This window comes from Bubalus bubalis, chromosome 15 (genome assembly GCF_019923935.1).
Source record: "Bubalus bubalis isolate 160015118507 breed Murrah chromosome 15, NDDB_SH_1, whole genome shotgun sequence".
NCBI lineage: Eukaryota > Metazoa > Chordata > Mammalia > Artiodactyla > Bovidae > Bubalus > Bubalus bubalis.
In genome coordinates, this window is record NC_059171.1 from 18,528,728 (window position 1) to 18,555,717 (window position 26,990).

Consider the following 26,990-nt stretch of genomic DNA (forward strand, 5'->3'; position numbering starts at 1 on the left):
AGTGCACACCGAACATTTCAAGATATACCAAACGTTGGCCACAAAACAAGTTCCCATAGTTTAAAGGGACTGAAATCATATGATGTGTTTTATTCTTCTGACCCCAAGAGGGTAAGAGTGGGGCAGTGAGAAGGGTTAGGAGGCTGTGGGATTTCATCCAGGCAGCAAATGTTGAGATCAAGACATGAGGGCAGAGAGAAAAGGAGAATCTTGAAGGACAGCAGTGCCATAGGGTGATGCAAAGAGCTGACTCACTGGAGAAGACCCTGATGCTGGAGAAGATTGAAGGCAAAAGGAGAAGGGGCCGGCAGAGGATGAGATGGTTGGATAGCATCATCGACTCAGTGGACATGAATGAGAGCAAACTCCAGGAGACAGTGAAGGACAGGGAAGCCTGGTGTGCTGCAGTCCATGGGGTTGCAAAGAGTCGGACACGACTTAGTGACTGAACACCACCACCACCACCCGTGTCATAGAACAGATAGGTCTGTCTGCATCAGCAATTAAAAATGTAAGATAAGATAAAAGTTAGGGGTAATTTCAAGATTGCTGATTTGGCAACTAGGGGTAGTGGTGGAAATCCTATTTATCAAGACAGGGAACACAGGAGGAAGAACCCTAGGTTGGGCATATGGGAAAGGATGAGTCTGGTTTGGGGAAAGGTTGACCTTGAGGTGTCTGAATCACTTGGCGAAGATGTCAAGAATGTGGTAGGAAATACTGGACCTTTGACAGTCATCTGGGAAACTGACTTTAGGAGATAAGTAGAGGAGAGATTCTAGAAATGGAACCCCAGGAAACACCAGCATTTCAGGAGTGGTCACAGGGAGAGGCAGCCCACAAAATTAGAGGAGGAAGCAGGGGCAGTTGTGAAAAGGAAGACATGATTGATGTATCAAATGCTGCAGACAGGCCTGTCTCTCTGCCCTCACAGTACTGAGCCAGCTAAAAAAATCCCCATGGGTTTCATGGATTTAGTAGCTGGATGTCATGGTTGCTTTAGTAGGGTTTGTTCTCTACTAGTTAATCTCCATTTCCTGTGTAAATGGGATAATGCCTCTTAGCTCACTGGGTTATATTTAAGAACTTAATTAAGAAATGCTAATTACTTTTTATAAATATTGACCTTTGTTTTCCTCTTAATGAAAAAAAAAAAAAGAATTAAATAGCATATGTGTCATTGCCTAGCATAGCTGGTACAAAGTAAGCACTCAGTAAGTCTGGTCAGAAAGCTCTCTCTTAGAAGGACATGGCAATGCAGGTGTGATGCCAGAGATCCTTACGAGTAGCTCTGCTGGACTATTTACAATAGCTAGGACATGGAAGCAACCTAGATGTCCATTGGCAGATGAATGGATAAGAAAGTTGTGTTACATATACACAATGAAATATCACTCAGCTATAAATAAAAAAAGAACACATTTGAGTCAGTTCTAATGAGGTGGATGAAACCAGAGCTTATTATACACAGTGAAGTAAGTCAGAAAGAGAAAGACAAATACTGTATATTAATGCATATTTGTGGAATTTAGAAAGACGGTAACGACAATCCTACAGGCAGGAGAGCAAAAGAGACACAGGTGTAAAGAACAGAATTTTGGACTCTGTGGGAGAAGGCGAGGGTGGGATGATCTGAAAGAGTAGCATTGAAACATGTATATTACCATATGTAAAACACGTGACCAGTGCAAGCTTGATGCATGAAGCAGGGCACCCAAAGCTAGTGCTCTGGAACAACCTAGAGGGATAGGGTGGGGAGGGAGGTGGGAGGGGGGTTCAGGATGGGGGGACACATGTATACCCGTGGCTGATTAGTGTTGATGTATGGCAAAAAACATCACAATATTGTAAAGTATCCCCAATTAAAATAAATTAATTAATTTTTTTAATAAAAATTAAAAAAAAAGAATAGCTCTGCTGGGCAGCATCCAGTTCCCAAGCATAGAGATCTTGTTGGTACTGAGCACGTATTAAGTGTTCAGTAAATGGTAGCTGTTATTTCTACATGTTGTTACTACTTTAGATACCCTTCAAGCAGTAGAGAAGTCTGCTGTTGCAAGGTGAGAAGAGGAGGGTCTCTACAGCAAGAGTGAGGAACTTGTACCAGATAACAGGTAGGTTTTATTAGTAGGTGATGCTTTGTGCGTGCTCAGTGGTGTCCGACTCTCTGCAACCCCATGGACTGTGGCCCACCAGGCTTCTCTGTTCATGGGATTTTATGATGCTTACTGTGGCTTAGATGCCAGTCCACTCAAGGTACTGATTCAAATGGCAAACCTGTCTCCCTGATACCAACACTGTCATCCAAACACACTAGGATTTTTAAAATCATGGATGAAGGCTTTAAATGGTGGGAAAGGCAAGGTGCCAAGATACTCACAAGGAAAGTGACCTGCCAGCACTTCACTCTGTCCATCTGGAAAATGACGTCCTGGGTCTGGTTATCAGGCAGGGTTATGCAGCAGCTGATCTCATTATTGCCGATGGAAAGAAGGGCCTGGCAGCCGGGTTCTGGGTGGTCACAGGTGCAGGGTTCCAGCTGCACGTATCCATAGTGCCGGACCTCCCGGGCGAGCTCCAAAAACTGCTCCAAAGCGGGGTGGGGATGGAGGAAGCAAAAGACTGCTTGAAGCGGATGAAAAATCTCATGTCAGAAGCTACTGCCATTCTAACACAACACCTGGAATGGAGTCACAGTGAAAGCGCCTTTTTCTTCCGGATGACGCAGATGAAGACCACGCCTTGTGTGCTGACAGGGCTGCCCGAGTTCCTGGCATGTGCCTCCTTGTTGACCATCATGTCCCTGCTCTTTTTACAGGGTTCAGACATAGTGGAAATAAAATATTCAGTGTGTGAACGATGAAGGAAGAAAAGAGTAGGATGTCATCGAATGAGTAGTTATGATTCTCTCAGTAGATTAGAGCAGCAGAATAAACAAAAAGTGAATGTTTAAGATGCTGTGTTTAACAAGAAAAACAACTAAGCTGAGATCAAATTTTTACAGGCTGCTTTATATGCTGGTGGTATTCACTGTCAGAGACAAAGGTGTTGGAAATGGCAATGAAGTGAGGGCAAGAGTGAGTCTGCTAAGTCGAGTTTCACAGCCCCAAAGTGCCAATGGAATGTTGGTGATGTTTAAGGTTTAGCTTTTCCCTCTGCTTCTGTTGTTACTGAAGAACAGAGGACAGCTGCAGGTCACACCTGTGGTCCTGGCATCCTGTCCTGCTAATGTCTATTGAGGACCTTTTGACAAAGTGATCATTGGCGACTGCCTTCAAGTAACCTGCTATCAGTTCAGTGACCTCCACTTTGTTCTTCCAGCCTACACCATGGTCTGATCTGACGCGGTGGAAGATGTGTGTTCAGAGAAGGTAGTTGACACCTCACCACATGGTTAAATCAGAAATAAGGCCACTCAGCAACAACCTGGCTCTTTCCCAATCCTTTCCTGAAGCAAGGTAACTTACACCTCCCTTTGAGGGCTACGTGAACGCTCTTTGATAAAGGGAAACGCCGTGAGGGACGGGCGACTCTTGGTACCAGGTGGCGGAAGGATTCCAGGCTCCTGTCCCTCCTAGCCACGTGTCGGACCAGCTCATTGCACTGAGGCCCATGCATTCAACTTAGGAGGTGCGTTCAGCTGCCAGACCTCCCTTTGGGTCAGTGGGAGACATCAGAAATGACAGGAGGTGGGTAGATGTTACCTGTGTGGTGGGGACAGGGGCTGAGTAATCCTGCCACTAAGCATTTAGAGTAGTTTCATGGCTCTTGCTACAAAACTTCTTTTGTATTATATGGTATAAATCCTTAATTGTTTATTTTACTCTTTGGTAACACAAAAAATTTGTAATAAACTGTAATACACTCTTGGCTGCAGTGCTCTAAAAGAGGTGAAAGTGTTTTTCATTAAAAGTTAAGCTCCATTTCTCTAGGAAGTTGGTGATCAATAAGTAACTTGCTCAAAATGCTAGCTGGCACCTGCCATTCAAAATGAGGTGGGCGGGGAGTACTGATATTACTGCCTGTGTGAAAAGTAGAGGACAGAAATCTAAAAGGATTATCTACTTGAAAATGAGTTTTGTTTTCTTATTGGACACATCACACAACTTGCAGGATCTAAGTTCCCCAACCAGGGGTTGAACCCAGGCCATGGCAGTGAAAGTGCCAAGTCCTAACCATGGACCCACCATGGAATTTCTGAAATTTGTTCTTTTAAGAAGTACCTGAACAAGATAATTTAACACGTAGAACTGCAGAAGGTATATGAGCATTTGGCAAACTTACCTGCAGAGCCGTGTAGTAAATATCTTCAATTCTGTGGGCATATGAGCACTGTTGCCAGTACCCACCTCTAATGCTCTAGCACAAAATCCCCACTTGACAATACATACATGAGTGAGTGTGGCTATGTGCCAATAAAGCTTTATTTACACAAACAGTGGCCCAGGGACCATAGTTCAGTCTCTCTCTGATTTAGATCAAATGACTGCTCCTTTAAGTTAGTTTCACTCATTTTCAATTCCAAGTTTTCTTGTACATGTACATAAAGTAAACCAAAAGTTGTTAATGTGTTGACTCCATTAGCAGGAGAACTTTTACAAACACTTAAATAACATTGGTTTTAATAACAGTATTCTTAGATGCTTCAAGAGAAAAATCATTTGTTAACTTGAATAATGGTTCCGTTTTTTCCAAGTGAAAAAAAAAAACAAAACACCTTACCCATACCCTGTCCTGAAGCAGTACATGTGAGTCTGACAAATAAGACATATTTTAACAAAATAAATGGCCTCTCCTTAATTGTGTTATCTTTTTTATTCTTTATATTTAGCCATCTACTAAAGCATTGACTTCAAACAAAATGCAAAGAAAATTTAGAGGACTAAATTCATGCACTCAAAGTGAGAGTTTTTAAAGAGCACTATTAAAATAGTATGGTAAAATGATGTAAAACATTCAACCATAGAAAATATACTTTGTTCTATGGCAAAAACACAAATTTTGTTAGAGCATAGCAGCATGGTTAAAAACAACGTTCTTACTAAACTAAGAAGTTTATAGATCAGAAATGTCCTTAGAATTGGGAACTGTGTGCAAAGCAATAGCAACATGATATTCATCAAAATAAAAGCTGTAAGTATAAAAATTTGCAAACACTCAGAGAAACTGAACTCCAAAATTTCTGAGACAAAGCTGTAATGGAACACCAATGGGAAAGTGGGAAAGTGTTAGTCGCTCAGTCATGTCAGATTCTTTGCAACCCTGTGGACTGTAGCCCTCCAGGCTCCTCTGTCCATGGGAATCTCCAGGCAAGAATACTGGGATGGGTTTCCATTCCTTTCTCGAGGGAATCTTCCCAACCTAGGGAAGATTCTTTACCATCTGAGCCACCTGGGAAGATTTCTCAGTATGCTGCTGCTGCTGCTAAGTTGCTTCAGTCGTGTCCGACTCTGTGCGACCCCATAGACGGCAGCCCACCAGGCTCCTCTGTCCCTGGGATTCTCCAGGCAAGAATAGAATACTGGAGTGGGTTGCCATTTCCTTCTCCAAATTCTCAGTATACCAAGGGGGAAAATACTAAATCATGGCAGTATATGCTTTTTCCCTTTTTTTTTTTTTCTTTTTTTTTTTTTTGCAACTCATCAATAAAATTCTAAAAATATGGTGACTTTGAAGGATGGCTTTCTATATCAACCTAAGTATAAATGAGTTACCTAAATTTTATTTGCATTTTCTTCAAAATCAGTGCTTTGGTGAGGAGCATTGGTAAAGTATAAAGGTTTTTTTAAAAAAGATAATACAATGAAGCAAAGACCATTTCTTCTGTTAAAATATAACTTTTCAGACTCATATATTTCTTGGGGGTATGTCCGTTGGTACTGTACCATCTTTATGGAAGTTTTAAAAATGAACATTTAGAAATAATGTGAAGAATAATAGAACATGGATTCAAGACAGATGATGTTGGCTGCTGTGTTCAGGGACCTTCAGCCAGGAACCATACCAGGTGTTGGGAACACAGAGTATGTATTATATAAATTAGATAGACTCAGTCCTGGGCCTCGTGGTGCTTGCTGCCACAGTGATTTATAGAAGCAAATCCTGGAAACAATCTGACTTCCAATAATAGGAAATTGGTTAGCTAAATGATAACATAATCATAAAATGGAATACTCTGCATCATTAAAAATAATGTTGAGGGTCTATATTAATTAACTTGGCAAAGGACGCACACTATATTGTATTTTTAGAATCTTTAAACAATAAGACTTTATTAATTTTATAATAAGAAAAATCAATGAAGGTATTCTCATTTTTAAGCCCCATTTTTAGTGCTTGATGGGTTTATAAATTACAGAAATAGCTGAATTCCAATATGTTTCTCTAACTCCCTTCCAAGAGATTTCTCTTGGTGCAATATTTCATTCACCTTTGTTTGGTTGTCTTCTTTCTGGAGAGCCTCTAATTTCTGCCTCTGCACCTCTGTGGGTTTGGCCCATTGTTTTTCAATGTCCTGTATTGCCTTAAAACAATATAAGTTGTAAAATTAGCAAACTTAACAGAAATGAATTAACCTAACAAAAATATACTCGTGTATGAAACCCAAGTGGGCATATATAAGGATTTAGCAGGTTATAAAGGTTACATTTAAAATTAATTGGGTGTGGGTACAATGGTTTGGGTACAACTGGTAGCACTTGGAAAAGAAAATAAAATTTTCTCTTTCCCCACACCACCCAATCAAATAAACACAGATAGGTTAAAGATTCAAATGTAAAAACCATAAAAGAACCAGAAGAAAGTAAAAGTGAGTATTTTTATCTTATCAATAGGAAATACCTTTCTAAGCTACAAAGACAAATAACATACAGTGAATATATAATTACATAAAAATAATAAGCCTCCAAGAATAAAACTAAGAAGAAAATGGCAAACCAAGGCAAAACTGCATCATATGTGGCAAAGAGTTAATCTTATTTACGTAAAGCAATAGTAAAAATATAAATACCTCTAATAGGAAAATGAAGAAATGCTATGTATCAGCAATTAATAAAAAGGAATTCCAAATGACAAATACAGATTGAACCTCACTAGTAATCAAAGAATCTGTTTGCCTCTCAACTTGGTGAAGATCCATTAGTTCAGTTCAGTCACTCAGTCGTGTCCTACTCTTTGTGACCCCATGGACTGCAGCTCACCAGACTTCCCTGTCCATCACCAACTCCCGGAGCTTACTCAAACTCATGTCCATTGAATTGGTGATACCATCCAACCATCTCATCCTCTGTCGGCCCCTTCTCCTCCCACCTTCAATCTTTCCCAGCATCAGGGTCTTTTCCAATGAGTCAATTCTTTGCATCAGGTGGCCAAAGTATTGGAGTTTCAGCTTCAGCATCAGTCCTTCCAATGAATATTCAGGACTGATTTCCTTTAGGATGGACTGGTTGGATCTCTTTGCAGTCCAAGGGACTCTCAAGAGTCTTCTCCAACAACACAGTTCAAAAGCATCAATTCTTCGGCACTCAATTTTCTTTATAGTCCAACTCTCACATTCATACATGACTACTGGAAAGACCATAGCTTTGACTAGATGGGCCTTTGTTGGCAAAGTAATGTCTCTGCTTTTGAATATGCTCTCTAATTTGATCATAACTTTTCTTCCAAGGAGTAAGTGTCTTCTAATTTCATGACTGCAATTACCATCTGCAGTGATTTTGGAGCCCAAGAAAATAAAGTCTCTCACTGTTTCCATTGTTTCCCCATCTATTTGCCATGAAGTGATGTGACCAGATGCCATGATCTTAGTTTTCTGAATGCTGAGTTTTAAGCCAACTTTTTCATTCTCCTCTTTCACTTTCATCAAAAGGCTCTTTAGTTCTTCTTCACCTTCTGCCATAAGGGTGGAGTCATCTGCATATCTGAGGTTATTGATATTTCTCCTGGCAATCTTGATTCCAGCATGTGCTTCATCCAGTCCAGTGTTTCTCATGATGTACTCTTCAAATAAGTTGAATAAACAGGGTGACAGTAAACAGCCTTGACGTACTCCTTTTCCTATTTGGAACCAGTCTGTTGTTCCATGTCTAGTTCTAACTGTTGCTTCTTGACCTGCATACAGTTTTCTCAGGAGGCAGGTCAGGAGGTCTGGTATTCCCATCTCTTTAAGAGTTTTCCACAGTTTGTTGTGATCCACACAGTCAAAGGCTTTGGCATAGTCAATAAAGCAGAAGTAGATGTTTTTCTGGAACTCTCTTGCTTTTTCTATGATCCAGAAAATGTTGGAAATTTGATCTCTGGTTCCTCTGCCTTTTCTAAAACCAGCGAACATCTGGAAGTTCATGTTTTACATACTGTTGATGTCTGGCTTGGAGAATTTTGAGCATTACTTTGGTAGCATGTGAGATGAGTGCAATTATGCAATAATTAGAGCATTCTTTGGCTCAAAGAATGGTGTGATCAGATAACCACGATGGTATGATCTCTCACCTAGAACCAGACATCCTGGAATGTGGAGTCAAGTGGGTCTTAGGAAGCATCACTATGAACAAAGCTAGTGGAGGTGATGGAATTCCAGTTGATTTATTTCAAATCCTAAAAGATGATGCTGTGAAAGTGCTGCACTCAATATACCAGCAAATTTGGAAAACCCAGCAATGGCCACAGGACTGGAAAAACGTCAATTTTCATTCCAATCCCCAAAGAAAGGCAATGCCAAAGAATGGCAATGTGAAGACAAATATATATATAACATTCAGAGTTGGCAAGGGGTTGAAGAAATAGGAAGCTCATATAGATCTGATGCAATTTAACCTGGTACAACTTTATGGAGATAGTTTGGTATTTAAATCTAAAAGCATCTACAGGAATGATAAACACAGATAAAGAAAAATGTATTAATAAGGCTATTACTCAGATCAGATCAGATCAGATCAGTCGCTCAGTCGTGTCCGACTCTTTGTGACCCCATGAATCGCAGCACGCCAAACCTCCCTGTCCATCACCAGCTCCCGGAGTTCACTCAGGCTATTACTACTACCACTTTTAATATTGAAAAATTTTCAACTATAAATTGTGGCAAACATATGTATAATGCTTACTGTGTGTCAGGCAATGTTCTAATTGCTCTAAAACAAAAATCAACCCCAGCCCCTCCCCTCTCTGGTAGCTACTACTTTGTTCTCGGTATCTACTTGTTTGCTTCTGTTTGGTTTGGTTTGTTCATTAATTTTATTATACTATTTATTTATTATTTAATTTATATTTTGATGAAATCATACAGCATTTGTCTTTCTCCATCTAACTTATTTTAGCAAAATACCCTCAAGGTCCATTGGCGTTGTCACAAATGGCACAATTTCATCTTTTTCATGGCTGAGTAGTCTTCCACCCAAGGAATGCTTGAGGCCACCAGTAGATGAAAGAGACAAGGAACAGAAACCCCCCTAGCACCTTCAGAGGGAACATGGCCCTGCCAATACCTTGATTTCAGACTTCTGACCTATGGAACTGTAAGAAAATAAATTTTTATTATTTTAGAGCTCCTCCCCTATAAAGAAAAAGGTCAATCCTCACAGCACCTTATGAAGTAGGTACTATTAATAAATGCGCCAATATAGGTGACAGAGTTTAGGTACAATCAAATAATAGGTTATGCTACTATTTAAAATTATATAAAATATTTAACAACATGGGAAAAGTCTATGAGGCATTGGTACATGAAAACATGTCAAGTTACAAAATAAGGGCATAGTAATCAGGTCCTGATTTTTATAAAACAAAAAAACAAATATAAACCAAGCCCCAAAGACCTTGTATATACACTTAGCAGTCAAGAAAAATGGATGTGCACATGAGTGCAATGAATTAATAGTCTATGAAGTAAAAACACTGAAAAAGTTAAGAGTTTATATGTATGGTTGATATAAGATTTGGGATGATGTTTACTTTTGTTTTTGAGTCCTTCCATATCTGCACATTTTTATAAAATGAAAACAAATTTTATAACTGAAAAACAATGAGAAGTGAATACACTATTAGGCCCTGTTGGCTGGGCTTTGAGCAACTGCCACCAGCAAATGTTCTCAAACTCTGACTCCCTGACGGGCTGCTCAGTCCCCTGTCCTAATCTGCACTGCAGGTTCAAGCCGAACAACACTGGTCTCCATGCCAGAACTCACTGAAGACAGACGCCCCCTGGATTTCCTGAAGCCCTCAGCAGCTCTTCCTGTGCTCTTCCCCTCTTCTCCTGGCATGCAGCCTCCCCTTCCCCTTTATCCTTCCTGGCCCCAGGACAGGCTCTGAGATCAGCTTTCCATCTCATCAGCTGCCTGTGCTATGCTGACCGTGTGTGCTGTGCTACGTCGCTTAAGTTGTGTCCAGCTCTTTGCGACCTTGTGGTCTGTAGCCTCCCAGTCTCCTCTGTCCATGGGCTTCTCCAGGCGAGAATACTGGAGTGGGTTACCATGCCCTCCTCCAGGGGATCTTCCCGAGCCAGGGATCAGATCTACATCTCTTATGTCTCCTGCATTGGCAGGTGGGTTCTTTATCACTAGCTGACATCATGCTTTATTTAATGGAGTTTTCCACTGGCCCTCAAACTGCTAACCCTTCTAGAGAAGAACCAGAGTCCTTACCCCAGTGTATCTTGTGCAACGTCTTACATACAGCAAACCCACAAACAATTCTTTGCTATCAGGTACTTTATGCCTTAGTATATGATAGTCTGAATATAGCATGAATATACTGAATATAGTATATGAATATAATATAGTATATGATAGTATATACCTTAGTCTGAATGTACGTCTATATGTTATGTCCCTCGTATCACTGAGGGACAGGGTATGCCTTAGCTCCAAGAGGAGAAAGAAAAGCTGAATACATTTTGATATTACTATTGAAGTTGGGGAAAAGGAGATGGATTTAAAGAGGAGAAGAAAAATAACTACTATTTGTTGAGACCTTTTTAAGATAAGTTTTCTCATTGACTTTTTCCAAATGGTTCTGTGGGTTAGGAACATTTACCCCCATTTTAGAGATGGATAAAATCAAGATCCAGAGATGTTATAACTTTCAAGACAATCCAGTAAGTAAGCGGCAACGGTTGGATTAAAACTCGGATCTGACTACTCTACCAAGCCCTCCTCCTATTGCCCGAGACACTGAATTTTGACCACATAGGCAGCTACACACCGCAAGACTTTCTCCTTATTGTCAACTGTTCTCAAAACTGAACTTAGATACCATACCTAAGCTAAGAATGGAATTAGCATGGGTGTGAAGAAAGGAACACCTTTTCTTTCCTGAATTCACTTGATCTTAGAGCCCTGTAAGGACTGTTAGAACCTGGCAACGATGTCAGAGAGAAACCTGACTAAATATACAAGGTAAACAGCATTCGTGGTGGTAAGTAGGTAAGTACTAACTAAAGATACATCATTCATCATTAGAGGACCTGGGACTCTCAAATGTAGAGCTTTAAATATCCAACAGGAGAGGTAAGATAAATGTTTTTGTTTTACTACCCTTGAAAACCTTTGACCCTGATTATGATTTCACAAGTCATCACTCAAATATATTATATACATGCCTCACTCCGGATAGTGAGAGAGTCAAGTTTAGATAAATGTCTCTACTCAGTTATATGGTTCCCCAAAGACTGGCTGACGGAGACTCATGTGGAACCTAATTTTTAAAATTGCGTGAAATCACATAAGTCACGGTTTTCATGAGCTTCAATCACACACACTCTAGTGCTCTCTGCAGAGTCTACAGCAGTGAGACATGGAGAGCGTGTGCCTTTTTAAACAAGGCAGCAGCCACTCAGCTCCGGGTGGCTGAGGCAGAACAGATCAAGGCTAGGGAGCACGTTGGGTCATGGGGGTATTAGGAGGGTAGTGGGCAGCCCACACTCCCCTCAGCACACCACACGCCCTGATGCAGGGCTTGACCTGCCTAGCGGAAGGGGCACCTTTTTCTAATTTGCACAAATTGTAACCAGGCCAGTGGTGGCCCTGCTGAAATGTAGGCCCAGACTGGAAAGAGCCTTCGGTATTTTTCAGAAAATCCAGAAACTTCTATTTTTATAGGCAATCTTCCACTTTGTTTGTGGTTTAGATGCTCTGTCGTATCCAACTCTTGCGATCCCATGGACTATAGCCAGCCAGGCTCCTCTGTCCATGGGATTCTCCAGGCAAGAATACTGGAATGGGTTGCCATTTCCTTCTCGAGGGGATCTTCCCAACCCAGGAATTGAACCAGGTCTCCTGCATTACAGGCAGATTCTTTACCAACTGAGCTACGAGGGAAGCCCCCACTTTGTTTAATGTCACTCAAAGTTTTGAAAAGAAGGAAGTAAACACCTTGTGGGAATCCACTTGGCTCCTGGGACATCGCTAGACACACTAGCTTTAAAAAAATTGAGAGTATTTCTTAATGGTTAATTATGATGGCACCATTATTTATCAGAGGAACTCCCCAGACTTCTTCCATTCACTTTTTAAAAGGATGGTTGCTTCTCACTCATTCATGTCTCCTAAGCGCCCAGGACACAGTCTGTGCCCTTGGCCATTCAGAGTCTAATTAGAGAGACGCAGATGTGAACCCGCATTCACAACACTGGGTGGGAGTGCCACGATGGAGGGCAGAACAAAATGCCAAGGGGGCAGAGAGGGAGGGGACAGAGAGGACTTCCCAAAGGAGGCAGCAGTTGTGGTTCCCTCCCTCCTGCTGGCCTTGGGCCCCCTTTCCATTTCTCAGGAGCTTCACTCGAATTTGAGAAATGATAAAGGCAGAGGTTGTTATGACATCAGCTATATAGTTTCTTGAAAACTTTGCCAGGCAAAGAGCTAAGGTTTGAATACCAGTCTGTTAAAGCTGGAAGAACACTTAGAGACTGTTAGTTCAGTCTCGTCACTTCACAGGGAGACATTGTAGTTCCAGTTCCAGAAGGAATAAGTGACCAGTCCAAGGTCACCCAGAGGAGAGAGCCACTGACAGAGCAGGGACAGAAGGCATTTTTGAAACTACCGTTCAGTGTGCTTTTCAAGAAACCATCTTTTCCCAAGCCATAAGAAGAGGAAACACCATCAGTTTCTCTCTGGTTTACAACTCCTTAATGAAGATTGATAAACATCATATGATTCTGCTGTTGCTGCTAAGTATGATGCTAGTAGTTCCTAATTCTTGTTACCCTGTATCCCTGGAAACCATCCCACAGAAACAATACTAGAATTAGGTGATGCATTGGCAAACAAACCGGGCATAACTAACAAGGTATTGTAACAGCAAGGATACCGTGGTGCTAAGCCTCAGGGAACATTTAAAATGGTAAATTACATTCCAACTCATGTAACAGGGGTAAAAGTACATTGAACATGATTATGCATGGGTCAAAGCAGGACGTGAAATGAGCTGAAAACTATATTCTAGCCATAAAAGCACAATAGTGAACATTAAACATTTAATAAGTGATATTTTGATTTGCCTTCTTAGAGTTTCATGGAAATTGTTTACTAGATGGTCTTAGTCTCTTAAAAGTCACCTAAGGAGAAATGGGTGTGAAGGTTGCGACTCCTTAAGTGACATTCTGGCTGCTGGGTCCGCTGTGACTGCTCAGTCACACACCCAGCTTCTCTGCCCTGTGCCGAAAAAGCCAAGGTCCCTGCATGGGGCTGGTGGTCTACTGGGGGAGATCTCTACACAAATGATGCTCTATTTTGTCAAACTGAAAACTCCTGATTTTATGATACCATGATCTTGTGTGACACTAAGAAAAAAGACTGCCAAATAAATTATGACACAGAACCACGAGGCAGTTCTGTGCAGCGTATCCCTCCCAGCGGGTAATTGCTTTCATTTCTTCTGAGGCATCTGGCGATTTCTCTTGCCTGCAGAGGCACTGCTCAGCCTGTGCTAGGCAGCCCTTTAGCTTAATCTTAGTATAAAACACAGCAGTTTCCTCTCTGTGTGAACATAAAGCATTTGGTTGTCACTTTGCAAGAAAATGTGAAACATGGAACTGTGGTCATGTCTTCAAAGATGAACATTTGCTTTCCTGGTACAAAAGGGAACCCTGCCACCCTGCCTTTGCCTCTCTGCGTAAGCAGTAACTCCCCTTCCATCCAGAATCATACTTTCTGAAGTGATTTTAAATGACAATTAGACTCAACACATATATCAACAACACACCTAATCCTACTAAAGGGAACCGCTCTTCATCAGTTGTTACATAACAAACCACTCCAAAAATAAAGACTTGCTAAAAATAATCTAATTAAAGCAATTGAATTGCTGAAAACAAGACCAAAAGTCACCTAAGGAAGTATGTGTTTTTCCTCTTCTATGCTCTTTAGCAAACCAGAGCATCAAAATCCATCCTTTTACCTTTTTTTGCTATAACCAAACTACTGCAGGAGGTTCTTTTAATGTTTTCTTGTCTCCTGAAAGAAAGTGAAACTGTCACTTATTTGTGTCCAACTCTTTGTGACCCCCATGGACTGTGGCCCTCCAAGCTCTTCTGTCCGTGGGATTCTCCAGGCAAGACTACTGGAGTGGGTTATCATTCCCTCCCCCAGGGGATCTTCCTGACCCAGGGATCGAACCCTTGTCTCTTTTGTCTCCTGCACTGGCAGGCGGGTTCTTTACCACTAGCCCATCTGGGAAGCCCTCCTTGTGTCCTAGCAAACCTCATTAAAAGCAATGTCTGGGACTTCCCTGGTGGTCCAGTGGATAAGAATCCACCTGCCAGTGCAGGGGACACATGTTCCGTCCCTGATTCGGGAAGATTCCTAATGCCGACAGGCAACTAAGCCCATGCATCACAACTACTGAGCCCACGCTCTAGAGCCTGCGATCTGAGACTGCTGAGCACACGAACTGTAACCACTGAAGCCCCAACTACTGTTGCCTAGGGCCGGTGCTCTGCAACAAGAAAAGCCACTACAACGAGAAGTCCACGCACCACAACTACAGAGTAACTCTGCTGCTGCTGCTGCTAAGTCGCTTCAGTTGTGTCCGACTCTGTGCGACCCCATAGACAGCAGCCCACCAGGCTCTGCCGTCCCTGGGATTCTCCAGGCAAGAACACTGGAGTGGGTTGCCATTTCCTTCTCCATTGGGTGAAAGTGAAAAGTGAAAGTGAAGTCGCTCAGTTGCGTCGGACTCATAGCGACTCCATGGACTGCAGCCCACCAGGCTCCTCCATCCATGGGATTTTCTAGGCAAGAGTACTGGAGTGGCTTGCCATTGCCTTCTCCGAGAGAGTAACTCTGCTTGCCACAATTAAGAGAAAGCCTGCACGCAGCAATGAAGATTCAGCAACCAAGAACAAATAAATAAATAAAAGTTAAAATTAAAAAAGGATTATACCTGTTTTTTTTTTTTTTTAAAGTAACATCTGAAACTTCTCCCCTCTCTTCAATTCTGCCTTAGCTTATGAAAAGCTACAGAGTACAGCAGTTTAGAACCACGCTACATAAAAGCCACCTGCAAATGTGTTTTTAAATCCCTTTTCCTAATCTTCCATGTCTAAGCCTACTCAATCCTTTGTCATCAAACTTTATTTCTTCTTCTTAAAAACAAAGATGGCCAGGATGGAGGGGACACATGTATACCTATGGCCGATTCACACTGATGTATGACAAAAACCATCACAATACTGTAAGGCAATTAACCTCCAATTAAAACAAATAAATAAACTTAATTTAAAAAATGTAGATAGCACCAACTGCCTGACAGAGTTACTATGAGGCTTAAATGAAAATGTATTTCATACAATTAGTACAATGTAGGATCCCCCAAAAGGCTTAAGGTTAAGGTCATGTCAGGAATAGTTCTAGTTTCTGGAGATAATAGCAGTAAACAAATAAATCCCCAATATCATGGAGAAATCATTCTAGCAGGGAGAGACAGAGTAACTCAAAATTTTTATATAGTGAAATGGGAGAAATGCTAAGGAGAAAATAAAACAAGTGTCAGGATGTGGGATTTATTCTGAGGTGGGATTTATTTATTTATTAAATAATAAATAATTTATTTATTATTCAAACCTTGGGAGGGTTTGAATAGGCCAGGAATTCGACCCACCATTCTGGGCTTGAGAATAAACTGTTGGGTAATTGCAAGGAAATCCTTAAAAGAAGCTTCCAAACTTCCCTCCAGAACTGTCTAAACCATGCCTGGGAAAGGATGGGCCTCCAAAGATGCAGCCCCGTGAAGCTGAACAGTGGCAGGGAGCTGAGGAAGAAGTGGGAGCTGAGGTGGGGGGCTGAGGTGGGCGGCTGAGGTGCTGAGGTGGGGGGGCTAAGATGAGGGGACTGAGGTGGGGGCTGAGGTGGGCGGCTGAGGTGAGGGGGCTGAAGTGGGGGGCTGAGGTGGGGGTGCTGAGGTGGGTGGCTGAGGTGCTGAGGTGGGGGGGCTAAGATGAGGGGACTGAGGTGGGGGGCTGAGCTGGGTGGCTGGGGGGCTGAGGTGGGCAGTTTAGGTGCTGAGGTAGGGGGGCTGAGGTGAGGGGGCTGAGGTGGGGGTGGCCAGTGATACATCACAGGGGCAGCATCTGCTGACCTCCAGACAGAGAAGCAGAACCTTCACCGCATGAATCGGAAAAAGAAAGGAGGCCAAACTCTAAACGTGCTTCTCTGTGCATTGAGGGGCAGGGGTAAGGCAAGACCAAGTACATCATTTGCAGGACTTAGTACAAAATGAAAATGTGGTCCTTTTATAAAACTTTAAGAATTTTAAGATGTGACAGCAGAGAGTGAGACAAACCTGGGGCCCCTCTGAGCGCGGAGGGAAGGGGCAGTGCAGCCTCACAGGCCACTTCCTACGAAGCTGGCCCTGGAGACAGGTACGCTACTTGTTGGTTTAGGAAAAAAAGATTATGCTAAAGTGAGATTTAGGGACCATGTGTGACTTTAAATTGGCTTCCCCGGTGGTTCAAATGGTAAAGAATCCACCTACAATGTAGGAGACCTGGGTTTGATCCCTGAGTTGGGAAGATCACCTGGAGAAGAGAAAGGCTACCCACTCCAGTAGTCCTGCCTGGAGAATCCCATGGACAGAGGAGCCTAATGGGTTACAGTCCATGGGGTCGCAAAGAGTCAGACACGACTGAGTGCCTTTCACTTTCAGTTTTTCTGTGACTTTAGATTAGCAGGGCTGTCCTTTCCTGGCTATTAAATTAGCCTAGATGATGGAGTGTCAGCTGCCAGTGTGGAGAGATGGTTAGAATGGAGGTAGAATTCTTTTCCCTCAAACCCTACTTCTCTTAAAATATTTGTTTATTTACTGTGATTAAAATATGCATAACATTTTAACCATCTAGAGGTGTACAATTCACTGGCACTAAAAACACTGACAGTGTTATATAACCACCACCTCTGTTTATACCTAAAGCTTTTTCATTATCCCGAGCAAAACATCTATCCCCATTAAACAATAACTCCCCCCACCCCAGCCCCTGGTAACCTTTGTTCCAGCTTCAGTTTATAGGGATTTGCCTCTAGCAGCAGCAGCAGGTGTCGCCATAGAATTCTGAACTGCCACACACATGTTCTCTGTTTCAAACTCAAAAGGCCTACAATATCCGGTGTTCTGATAGCCCTTGGTTCCCCTCACCTGCATGTAGATCAGATCTACAGCCGTTCTGCAGTCCATCAGCCTGGCATCCAGGGATGGGTCCAGGTACCTGCATGATTCAGGAGTGTTCAGTTAATTTATGACACAGTTGACGGGCATATCTGGGTGGGCATGCTCTCTCAATTGGTGGTCCTATATGCCTTGAACCAAGGCCCCTTTTCCAGCACGGCCACAGTCTTCTGCCTGCTTAGTCTTCCGGTGACCTCTGACCTTTTCTGTTTCCCATTGTCTTTATGCTGCTGCTGCTGCTGCTGCTAATTCGCTTCAGTCGTGTCCGACTCTGTGCGACCCCATAGACGGCAGCCCACCAGGCTCCCCCGTCCCTGGGATTCTCCAGGCAAGAACGCTGGAGTGGGTTGCCAGTTCCTTCTCCAATGCATGAAAGTGAAAAGTCAAAGTGAAGTTGCTCAGTCGTGTCTGACTCCTAGCAACCCCCTGGACTGCAGCCTTCCAGGCTCCTCCATCCATGGGATTTTCCAGGCAAGAGTACTGGAGTGGGGTGTCATTGCCTTCTCCAACATCTGCTTATTTAACCAATATTTATTGAGCAACTATTATATTCCAAATCCTGAAACACATCAGTAGACAGAGCAAAGTCCATGCTCAACTTATATTTTATTTGAGGGGAAAACGAGAGAGGTATGCACTAAATGGGTAGACAAATGAGACCATTTAAATAGCTGGTAAATTAAAGCAAGAAAACAAGACCCAGAATAATAAGGTGCTCAAATAATGTTGATACATACTCAGTTCTGCTCAATGTTTCATTATCTCTGTTCTTGGTGAATTATAAAAGTCAGCCATAATATATTTACACTCACTTATTCTTGACAATAAACAGAATGAACAACAACAAAATTAAGGTTGATTTCATCTGAATAAAAATAACCCAACCCTGGAGATACAAGGATTTTGCAGCTGTTACAACAGAAGCCTGTGAAAACATACTGCCTGATTCTTAGGATTTGACTCATATTTAAGCCTATTTTGTGCCCTCTGTGAGTAGACATGCACAAAAAACAAGGCTTTAAGGAAATGGTCCACATCCCATTTACATCAAGGCCCAAGTCTCAACGCCCCCTTCCCACCTGCAATTCCCTGCATAGCCATCTGCCCTGTACCCACATCCATATCACTGTCCTATGCCCCGGCCACCTCACCTCTTGCCTGAGCTGCTCAGGTGACCTTCTCACCAGACATTCCGCCTCAGTTGTGTCCCTCAGTCCCACACCCCACATTCGAACTGGAGTAGTTTTTCCCAAGGAACCTTTCAGATGTTTATAGTCCCAGGGGTTGGAGCACTTATCCTGTTGACTCCCAAGGCCCTTCACAGGAGATCCCACTTTCATTTCCAGTGCTCTCTCTGACCTCTCTCCCCTGGCCCATACTCTATACATTCCAACCTTATCTTCTCTCTTCTCCCTCCATTCAAAAGACCACTCCCCTTACCTGCCTTCTTCCTGGACTTATCAGCCTCTCCCACAAGCCTCACCCTCATGTCTCCTCTTCTGGTCCCTACTCCCCAAGGCTGTATTAGCAACCCATCCCCTGGGCTTCCTCAGCTCCCTGAATTTACCCTGATCTCTGCTCTGATCAAGCTGATATTACACCAGGTATGAAGATCCCTGAGCCCAGGGGCTGGGCCCTTTTCAGACCTCTTGCCCCTCTGGACCTTGGCAAAGGGACTTGCAAATAGCAGAGCTTCATGTTTGTCTAGCAGATCCAGGATTGCCAGGATGAAGTGAAGTTACACGTACTATGTGAGTGCAGTAGCCAGCCAAGACCAGACCGAAACCGTCAGGAGAGGGTACGCCAGGGTTGGTCTATCACCAGTCTGAAGGCAGAGTAAGCAGAATCACGGAGCTCAGCAGAGGAGGGGGAGGAGATGATGGGATTGTCATAGACCAGGAAAAGGATGAAAATACAGATGCTCGAAGATCAACTTCATTCTAGCGGCTGGGGAGAAGCAACTGAAGCGTTCCTATGTATATTCCATTTAGCTATTTCACCCCTGCACCCCAGGCACCCTATGTGGCAGAGATAACAACTGTTACACCAGAGATGTAGAGTCCCCAGACTCACCCCAGACCGGAGCTCTGAGAGGCCAGGGCAGGCCACCCTCTGGTCTAGAAGGAACTATATCATCTTTGGAAAGAAGCGTCAGGGAATTGACAGAAAAATCCCTAAAACTCGACTTGTTCTCACCGCCAGGCCTCACCTGCTGGGGATTCCACAGCGAGTGGTAGTTGACCTAGCCTCTCTGCTCCCACCTAGTGAGGGCTCCCTCAGGACAGAGGGCCAGGACCTGCAGGATCCTACCCCCAGACTCTCCCCTTCCAGTAACCTCGTCCTCAGCTCTAAGAGCTGAAGTAGGCCCTCCTTTCCTCTCGGTCCCCACGAGCAAAGGCAATCTGCCTGGATCTGAAATGCAGGCTGATGTTGGGGTAGACATTTTATCTTGTACTTATGATCTAGAGTTTATCTATTTGATGTAGACACAGGCAAAGCCCAATTTCTAATTCAAGTTTAAGATGAGGGACAGAATCCTCATCTCTTAGAGAGTTTGTGGACAAAACAGTCTAATCCAGAGGGTTTGTTTTTTAATTACGATTTTCATCATGATTATTATCACTATAACAATAAAAAACATGACCAAAATTTATTGAGCACATAGGATTACTTCATTTAATTCTCACTATAATTCTGAGATAGACTCTATCATTAATATTCTCATTTTACAGATAAAGAAATTGAGGCTTAGAGAGCTTCAATAACATGGCTAGAATTATTGAGTTAAACCCTGAGACGCACATATTCAGATCCCAGGAACAACTGTGCTTAGCCACCTGTTACTCACTAAAATCTCAGACAAAACTGCAACCTTTTTGCCTTCTCAGGGCTCTCTGCCACATATTTCAACTATTTCTCAGAATACTTTCGAATAGCAGTACATGAACTTCTAGCCTTGCTGGGAATCCCTTTCCAAAATTTGAAGCCACAGCCTGGAGCTCTAACAAGGCACCACAAGGTCAAGATTATTACTATTCCTGGATTTCAAATGCCTTTCTTTACAGCTTCTGTGTTCAGATTACAGAATAACTGGGCCAGGAGAGAGTAAACCAAAGAAGCAATCCAATACAGCCACAGTGATATATACTGGGAAATACAGACTAATCCGCCCCGCATGCCAATGGAGCGTGTCCTGCTTCTCATTGTTATTTTGTCACTTGTTCTCCATAGGATCCCTTGTGTCTGGGGGAAATAAAAGTGTTTTCTGCAAAAATACAGTAGATTTTTCCCCCCTGGATTTCATCTTCTCAATCTAGGAAAATATGTCTGGCTCTGGTAAATAAGCATGTATAATTGGAATCCATTAGGAAGGTAAGCTGAATACATAGAGTTCAAGTTCACTGCAAATTAGCTGAGTCCACTCTTTGCCTTCAGAAAATACCACAGTTCAACAGATAAATCAGACTTGCTTGTAATCATCAATAAACTCCTTCAATTAAGTAGTCAGTCATATATTCCAAAGCAAACCCTGCAATTCCTTGCCATTACCTGCTTCAGTCCCCAGACCCCCTGCTACTGCTAAGTCACTTCAGTCCCCAGACCCCCTGCTACTGCTAAGTCACTTCAGTCATGTCTGACTCTGTGCAACCCCATAGACGGCAGCCCACCAGGCTCCCCTGTCCCTGGGATTCTCCAGGCAAGAACACTGGAGTGGGTTGCCATTTCCTTCTCCAATGCATGAAAGTGAAAAGTGAAAGCGAAGTTGCTCAGTCGTGTCTGACTCGTAGCGACCCCATGGACTGCAGCCTACCAGGCTCCTCCATCCATGGGATTTTCCAGGCAAGAGTACTGGAGTGGGGTGCCATTGCCTTCTCCGCCAGTCCCCCTACCCCCAGCCTAATCTTCATGGTTGCCATCCTTAAGATAATATCCCTCAGGTTTTTAATCTGAGTCATCCTCAACAGCCTATTCTTTAGGACAAATGTTCTGGTTCATTTCCTCGCCTCGCCCTCCTTTGCTGCTTTCCTCTTGACCTTCCCCAAGGCCCTGAGCTCTGTCCAGCTGTTAGACCATAAGCCAGATGTGGTGATATTCAGACAAGTTCTTATTAACAAAGCTAAGATATTCCGAAACACTCTGTCATAATAAATGCTTACTCACCACTTCCTGAGTCCAACCTTGCAGTTTTCCACTTCAGAACTTCGAAGGCTAACACATGGGAGTTCAAAGTCTGCCAATTTTTTCATGACTAGAGAAAGAAGAAAGAGTCTTCCTGGTTGAAATACACACATATTCACACAGTGTTTACATACAGTGCCTTAAAGTGATAAAATAGAGCATTAATATTGGAAGGAATAAAATCACATTAATAATATTCTCTTGCATTTGTATACAATTTTTAACTTTCTAAAATTCATTCAAAAAATGAGTAGCCTTTGATCCTCATAAAAAACCAGTGCCTTGGGCTTCCCTGGTGGCTCAGTGGTTAAGAATCTGCCTGCCAGTGCAGGACACACGGGTTCAAATCCTGGTCCAGGAAGATCCCACATGCTGCAAACAAAGCAACTAAGCCTGTGTGCTACAACTATTGAGCCTGTGCTCGAGAGCCTGGGAACTGCAACTACTGAGCCCTCCCGCCACAGCTACTGAAGCCCACATGCCCTGGAGCCTGTGCTCAGCGACAAGAGAAGCCACCGCAATAAGCCCATACATCACAACTACAGGGTAGCCTCCGCTCGCTGCAACTAAAGAAAAGCCCGTGCAGCAACAAAGATTCAGTGCAGCTAACGAACAAATTTTTTAAAAAAACTTCACAGGTATTAAAAAAAAAAAAAAAAAAAGGACCAGTGCTTTGAGTAGGGGACATTTTCATTGTGATATGGATGAAGAAACTGAGGTCCACAGAGATCCAATGCCTTCACCAGCACACCACAGCTCCTGGTGGCCAAGTTAAGAGGTTTTCCTAACTTCCACCTCCAAATCACCTCCCCAAAGCACCTGAGAACATATATAAACTGCTCAGAGGTAACATACCATTTCACAACAACAACAACAACTTGTAATTTCTAAAAACGCACTGCAGAGAAAAGCGAAACGTATGGGAAAAGACCCTGATGCTGGGAAAGATTGAAGACAGGAGGAGGGGATGACAGAGGATGAGAGGGTTGGATGGTATCACCGACGCAATGGACGTGAGTTTGAGTAACTCTGGGAGTTGCTGATGGACAGGGAAGCCTGGTGTGCTGCAGTCCATGGGGTCGCAAAGAATCCGACAAGACTGAGCACCTGAACTGACTGAACTGACTGATATGAAACATAATGTCATCGGTCACTATCTCACTGCAAGTATAGTTTTTTAAAGGATCTAAGAACTGAATTATACCATCCACACTTTAAAGCAAATATTCCTTAACAAGGAGACATGATGGTCTGATGGGATCTGCTGATGCCCAGAGTCCCGCACTCCAGCACAAGGGGGCTGTGGCATGGCTGGCGGCCAGCAGCCAGGGCAGAGATGAAGGTGCGCCTAGACAGCAGGACTGGAGTCAAGAGCCCCCAGAGGAAGTGTAGTTACTGGAAAGAACTGACGTCTTGCTCCTGACTGCACACCCTCTCTGGAGCTTCTCACCCCAGCTCACCCCCAGGTCCAAGGCATAGTGAAAGTGAAAGTGTTAGTCCCTTAGACATGTCCAGCTCTCTGCAACCCCATGGACTGGAGCCCATCAGACTCCTCTGTCCATGGGATTCTCCAGGCAAGAATACTGGAGTGGGTTGCCATTGCCTTCTCCAGGGGATCTTCCCAACCCAGGAATCGAACCCAAGTCTCCTGCATTGCAGGCAGATTCTTTACCATCTGAGCCACCAGGGAAGCCCAAAGGCACAACCTCAACCCCCCAAAACAGATGTCCAGTCCAGGAGCCAAGAGTCATAGTAGGGACCACACACTGGGGAGTTCCCCTTGAGGGGAGTGTAACCTGCCCCTCAGTGGCAATCCTTCGTCTCCTGGCTGAGCACTTGCCCACACCAGCCCATACCATCTCAGGCTGCCTGCACCTCCTTCCGTCCTTCTTACCAGACAGCCTGCCTTCTTTGCAAAACTGAATGAGAAATAGGCTGAAGTATCCCAGCAGCTCCTGACACAGTCCAATGTTGTGTGACACCACCTTTAACCAAAGACAAGAAAAAGGGAAAAGTTAGGAGCGGCCACCTGTAAATGCCAATAAAAAAGAGCTTTAAGGGTGCAGTAGACACTAAGAGAACTCTTTCCCGAATCTAAAAATGGTTCATACTCATTTTAGAAAATTTAGAAATTAAAAAAAAAATTACAGTAAAGAAAATAAAAATCGGTCCCCCTGCAATGGACATGAACTGGTCCCAGCTGAGACTGGTTTGTCCCATCTCACATGCGGGCGCGTCTTCCCAGATGGTTTTGGTCTTTATTGTCCCCTGGGGGCAGTAGCCATTTACCACGATCATTGGTCCAACTTGCCTGCCCCAGGGGATGGATTACCAGATCCTGGGAAAAGGGATGTTCCCCACCACTTGGCTGGCATACGAAAGTATACAGGATAATGTCCACCTGTGATACCCCAGGCTTCCTTCTCTCTGCTGTCTGCTGTGATGGTCAAGTCTAATTCATGTGGCTTTTGCTCAGTGAAACCTCAGATCCTGGGCACAGGCTGCCTTCATTTCATATTCCTCTTTGACCTTTACCTCAAACAGCTTTCATTTCAACACAGATGATTTCATTCGAGGCCGTAACCTTGTAACATTTCACGTCCATTCACCCTCCCTCAGCAGGAACGTTCCTGTTCCATTGGCCCTTTCCCTCTCCACTTAGCCAGCCCACCCCTCTTCAAGGCAGGGTTCCTGGGTGATTTCTTTGCACACCTAGTCTGAATTCGCTGGACCACCTCTGCAACATGTGAGAGTCCACCTATACAGCTCTGTGCATGAGCTGACCTTTTAACCAGGGCTCCAAGTTCTCAAGGTGGCAGTTGTATAAATGCTAGACTCAAAGTGGTACTTTTCCTGTCTGAGGTGTGTAAATTACCTTGAGAGACAGTCTAAAGAGGTGGATGGTATGAGTGAGTGTTCTTAATATAGCTCTGAAAATAAAGATGAGCTTGGGAACTTTTCACATCTTTTACTCAATGTTTATCCCCATTTTCCTTCTTTCTACCTTACTCTTTTCCCTAGGCCCTTGCAAAAATAAGCAAACAAACAAAAAGTCCAAACCAAACCACAGGGCACCTCTGTGTGTGGGGCTGAGTGAGCACCAGTAGTAATAGATTGCAAAGTCATCCTTTCCCAAAGTAAATATGACCCACATCCGCTCAAATTAGATTCCTCTCTTCTCTGACTCATTCAGTGAAAACAGGAAGCTTACATGCCAAGGAAGATAGTGGAGTGAGAAGAAAGAGAACAGAGATGCTTTCTACAATTTATAAAGACATAGATAAACACCTTCTTTCAAGAGGAGAAATCAGCACAAAAAGAGACACTATAGTATTTCCTTCTTAGCAAACATTAATGATGCTTCAAAACTCAAATACCACTAGTACAACTACATTAACACAAATGCATACAAAATTAAAAAAGAGATTTTACTTTGTTGCTGGTCCTTAAAAGAACCCAGCAGGATAGCTGGAGAAGTGAAATGAGAGTGGTGACGTGAGAGTGGTAACAAGTACGCTTGAAAAGATACAGACAATACTTTTTAATTACAAAATGCAAATTAAATTTTATACCAGCTATTGAACTTCCCTGGAAGAGAATTCACATCAGTGCCTGGCCAAGTATTTGCTTTTGGACTTCTCTGGTGGCTCAGATGGTAAAGAATCTGCCTGCAATGTGGGAGACCTGGGTTCGATCCCTGGGTTGGGAAGATCCCCTGGAGGAGAGTGTGGCAACCCACTCCAGTATTCTTGCCTGGAGAATCGCCTGGCAGGCTCTCTGTCTGTGAGGTCGCAAAGAGCCAGACATGACCGAGTGACTAAGCACAACACAGCACAAGCGTTTGATTTACCTTTTAGGGAAACTCCTTTACTTTGTTTTACTTCCAGTGCCAAGGATGTCCATGTCGTGGGTTTGAATTTCTTACCGGCCAATGTGATGGAAGAAGGGAAGTTCATTTTTCTGAGGTTAAAGTACCTCATTCAACTTATGCTATTAGTTACAAAGGGAAACTGGCCAAAACAGGTGGCATCGTGGAACCCTAGGCTTACTCCCTGTGTGTGTGCTTAGTCGCTCAGTCGTGTCTGACTCTTGCAGCCCCGTGGACTGTAGCGTGCCAGGCTCCTCTGTCCATGGGATTCTCCGGGCAAGAATACTGGAGTGGGTAGCCATTTCCTTCTCCAGGGGATCTTCCCCACCCAGGAACTGAACCCAGGTCTCTGGCATTGCAGACAGACTCTTTACCATCTGAGCTACAAGGGGAAGCCCTCCAGACTTACTGCCCTACTCAATATTTATTCAGCACTCCCTCTAATATCAGTACCAATACCAATATTGATGAAGAACGATAACCACCACTGCTGATGGATCACAAGCTATTCCTATAATTACTTAGACATCAATTCAAAAAATTAAATAACTTACCCAGACTCAAACAGCTAGGATGGGGCAGCTCTGTAATTTGAACCTGGGACTTGACCTAACCCCAGAAGATAGGAGACCCCATATTCCCAGCAGCAGCCGACTTCAGCTACAGTTTTGTCTAATTTGGCCAGTGAGCCCAGTGTGTGGAAAACATGTCAATAATGGTGTCTTCAGGAGGGTGGCTGCTCTCCAGGTCTCTATAGGTCCAACCATTTGCAAATTAGCTTGCACCCTGCAGCTGCATCCCTGTCTTGGGTGCCTGGCCCCCGAAGTCTCTGAGTTTGTGTTCCTTACACCAACTATTACTATCTTCTTCTGTTGTGTCTTTCTCCCACTTTGTTAGTCCTGGGAGGGCAATTTAGGGACCTGTGATTTGTGTTCTGGGGTCTCTCGGTATAAAACCCCTCAAGTATTAAGCATCAAGAGCCCTTGATGCATTTTAGAAAGATCATTCTATAAATCAGTACAGATTAGCCAGACTGGAAGCAGGGAAACTAGTTTGGGGGGCTGCTAGGGGCATGCAGATGGAAAGGAGCAAACAGGGAGGTTGAATGAATAGCAGAGAGATGGGATGTAGTGGAAGTAGGATTTGGGGGGCTAAGGAGGAGGTGGAGGAGGAACCATAGTAACTTCTCAATGAATGGCTTCAGCAGCTAGGTGGCTGCTGATACCATGCAAACGGGTCACAATCCCGCAGCCAAGAAAAGGCTGTATGTGGTGACTTCAGTTAGGAAGAAAGTTAT

General features: G+C 43.5%; 1 protein-coding gene across 4 annotated transcripts in view; it reads right to left on the reverse strand.

Moving 5' to 3' along the window:
* The window catches only part of SNX31 (sorting nexin 31), an 85,088-nt gene that overhangs the window by 19,130 nt on the left and 38,968 nt on the right, over positions 1 to 26,990 (reverse strand). For all 4 annotated transcript variants that reach the window (XM_025265087.3, XM_025265088.3, XM_006055233.4 and 1 more), the window contains 5 exons: positions 23,720 to 23,810; positions 21,808 to 21,895; positions 17,617 to 17,686; positions 6,431 to 6,523; positions 2,381 to 2,584 (listed from right to left, as the gene is read on the reverse strand). In XM_025265087.3, coding sequence (XP_025120872.3) covers positions 2,381 to 2,584; positions 6,431 to 6,523; positions 17,617 to 17,686; positions 21,808 to 21,895; positions 23,720 to 23,810 — 546 coding nt within the window. The remainder of the gene's footprint in view (positions 1 to 2,380; positions 2,585 to 6,430; positions 6,524 to 17,616; positions 17,687 to 21,807; positions 21,896 to 23,719; positions 23,811 to 26,990) is intronic.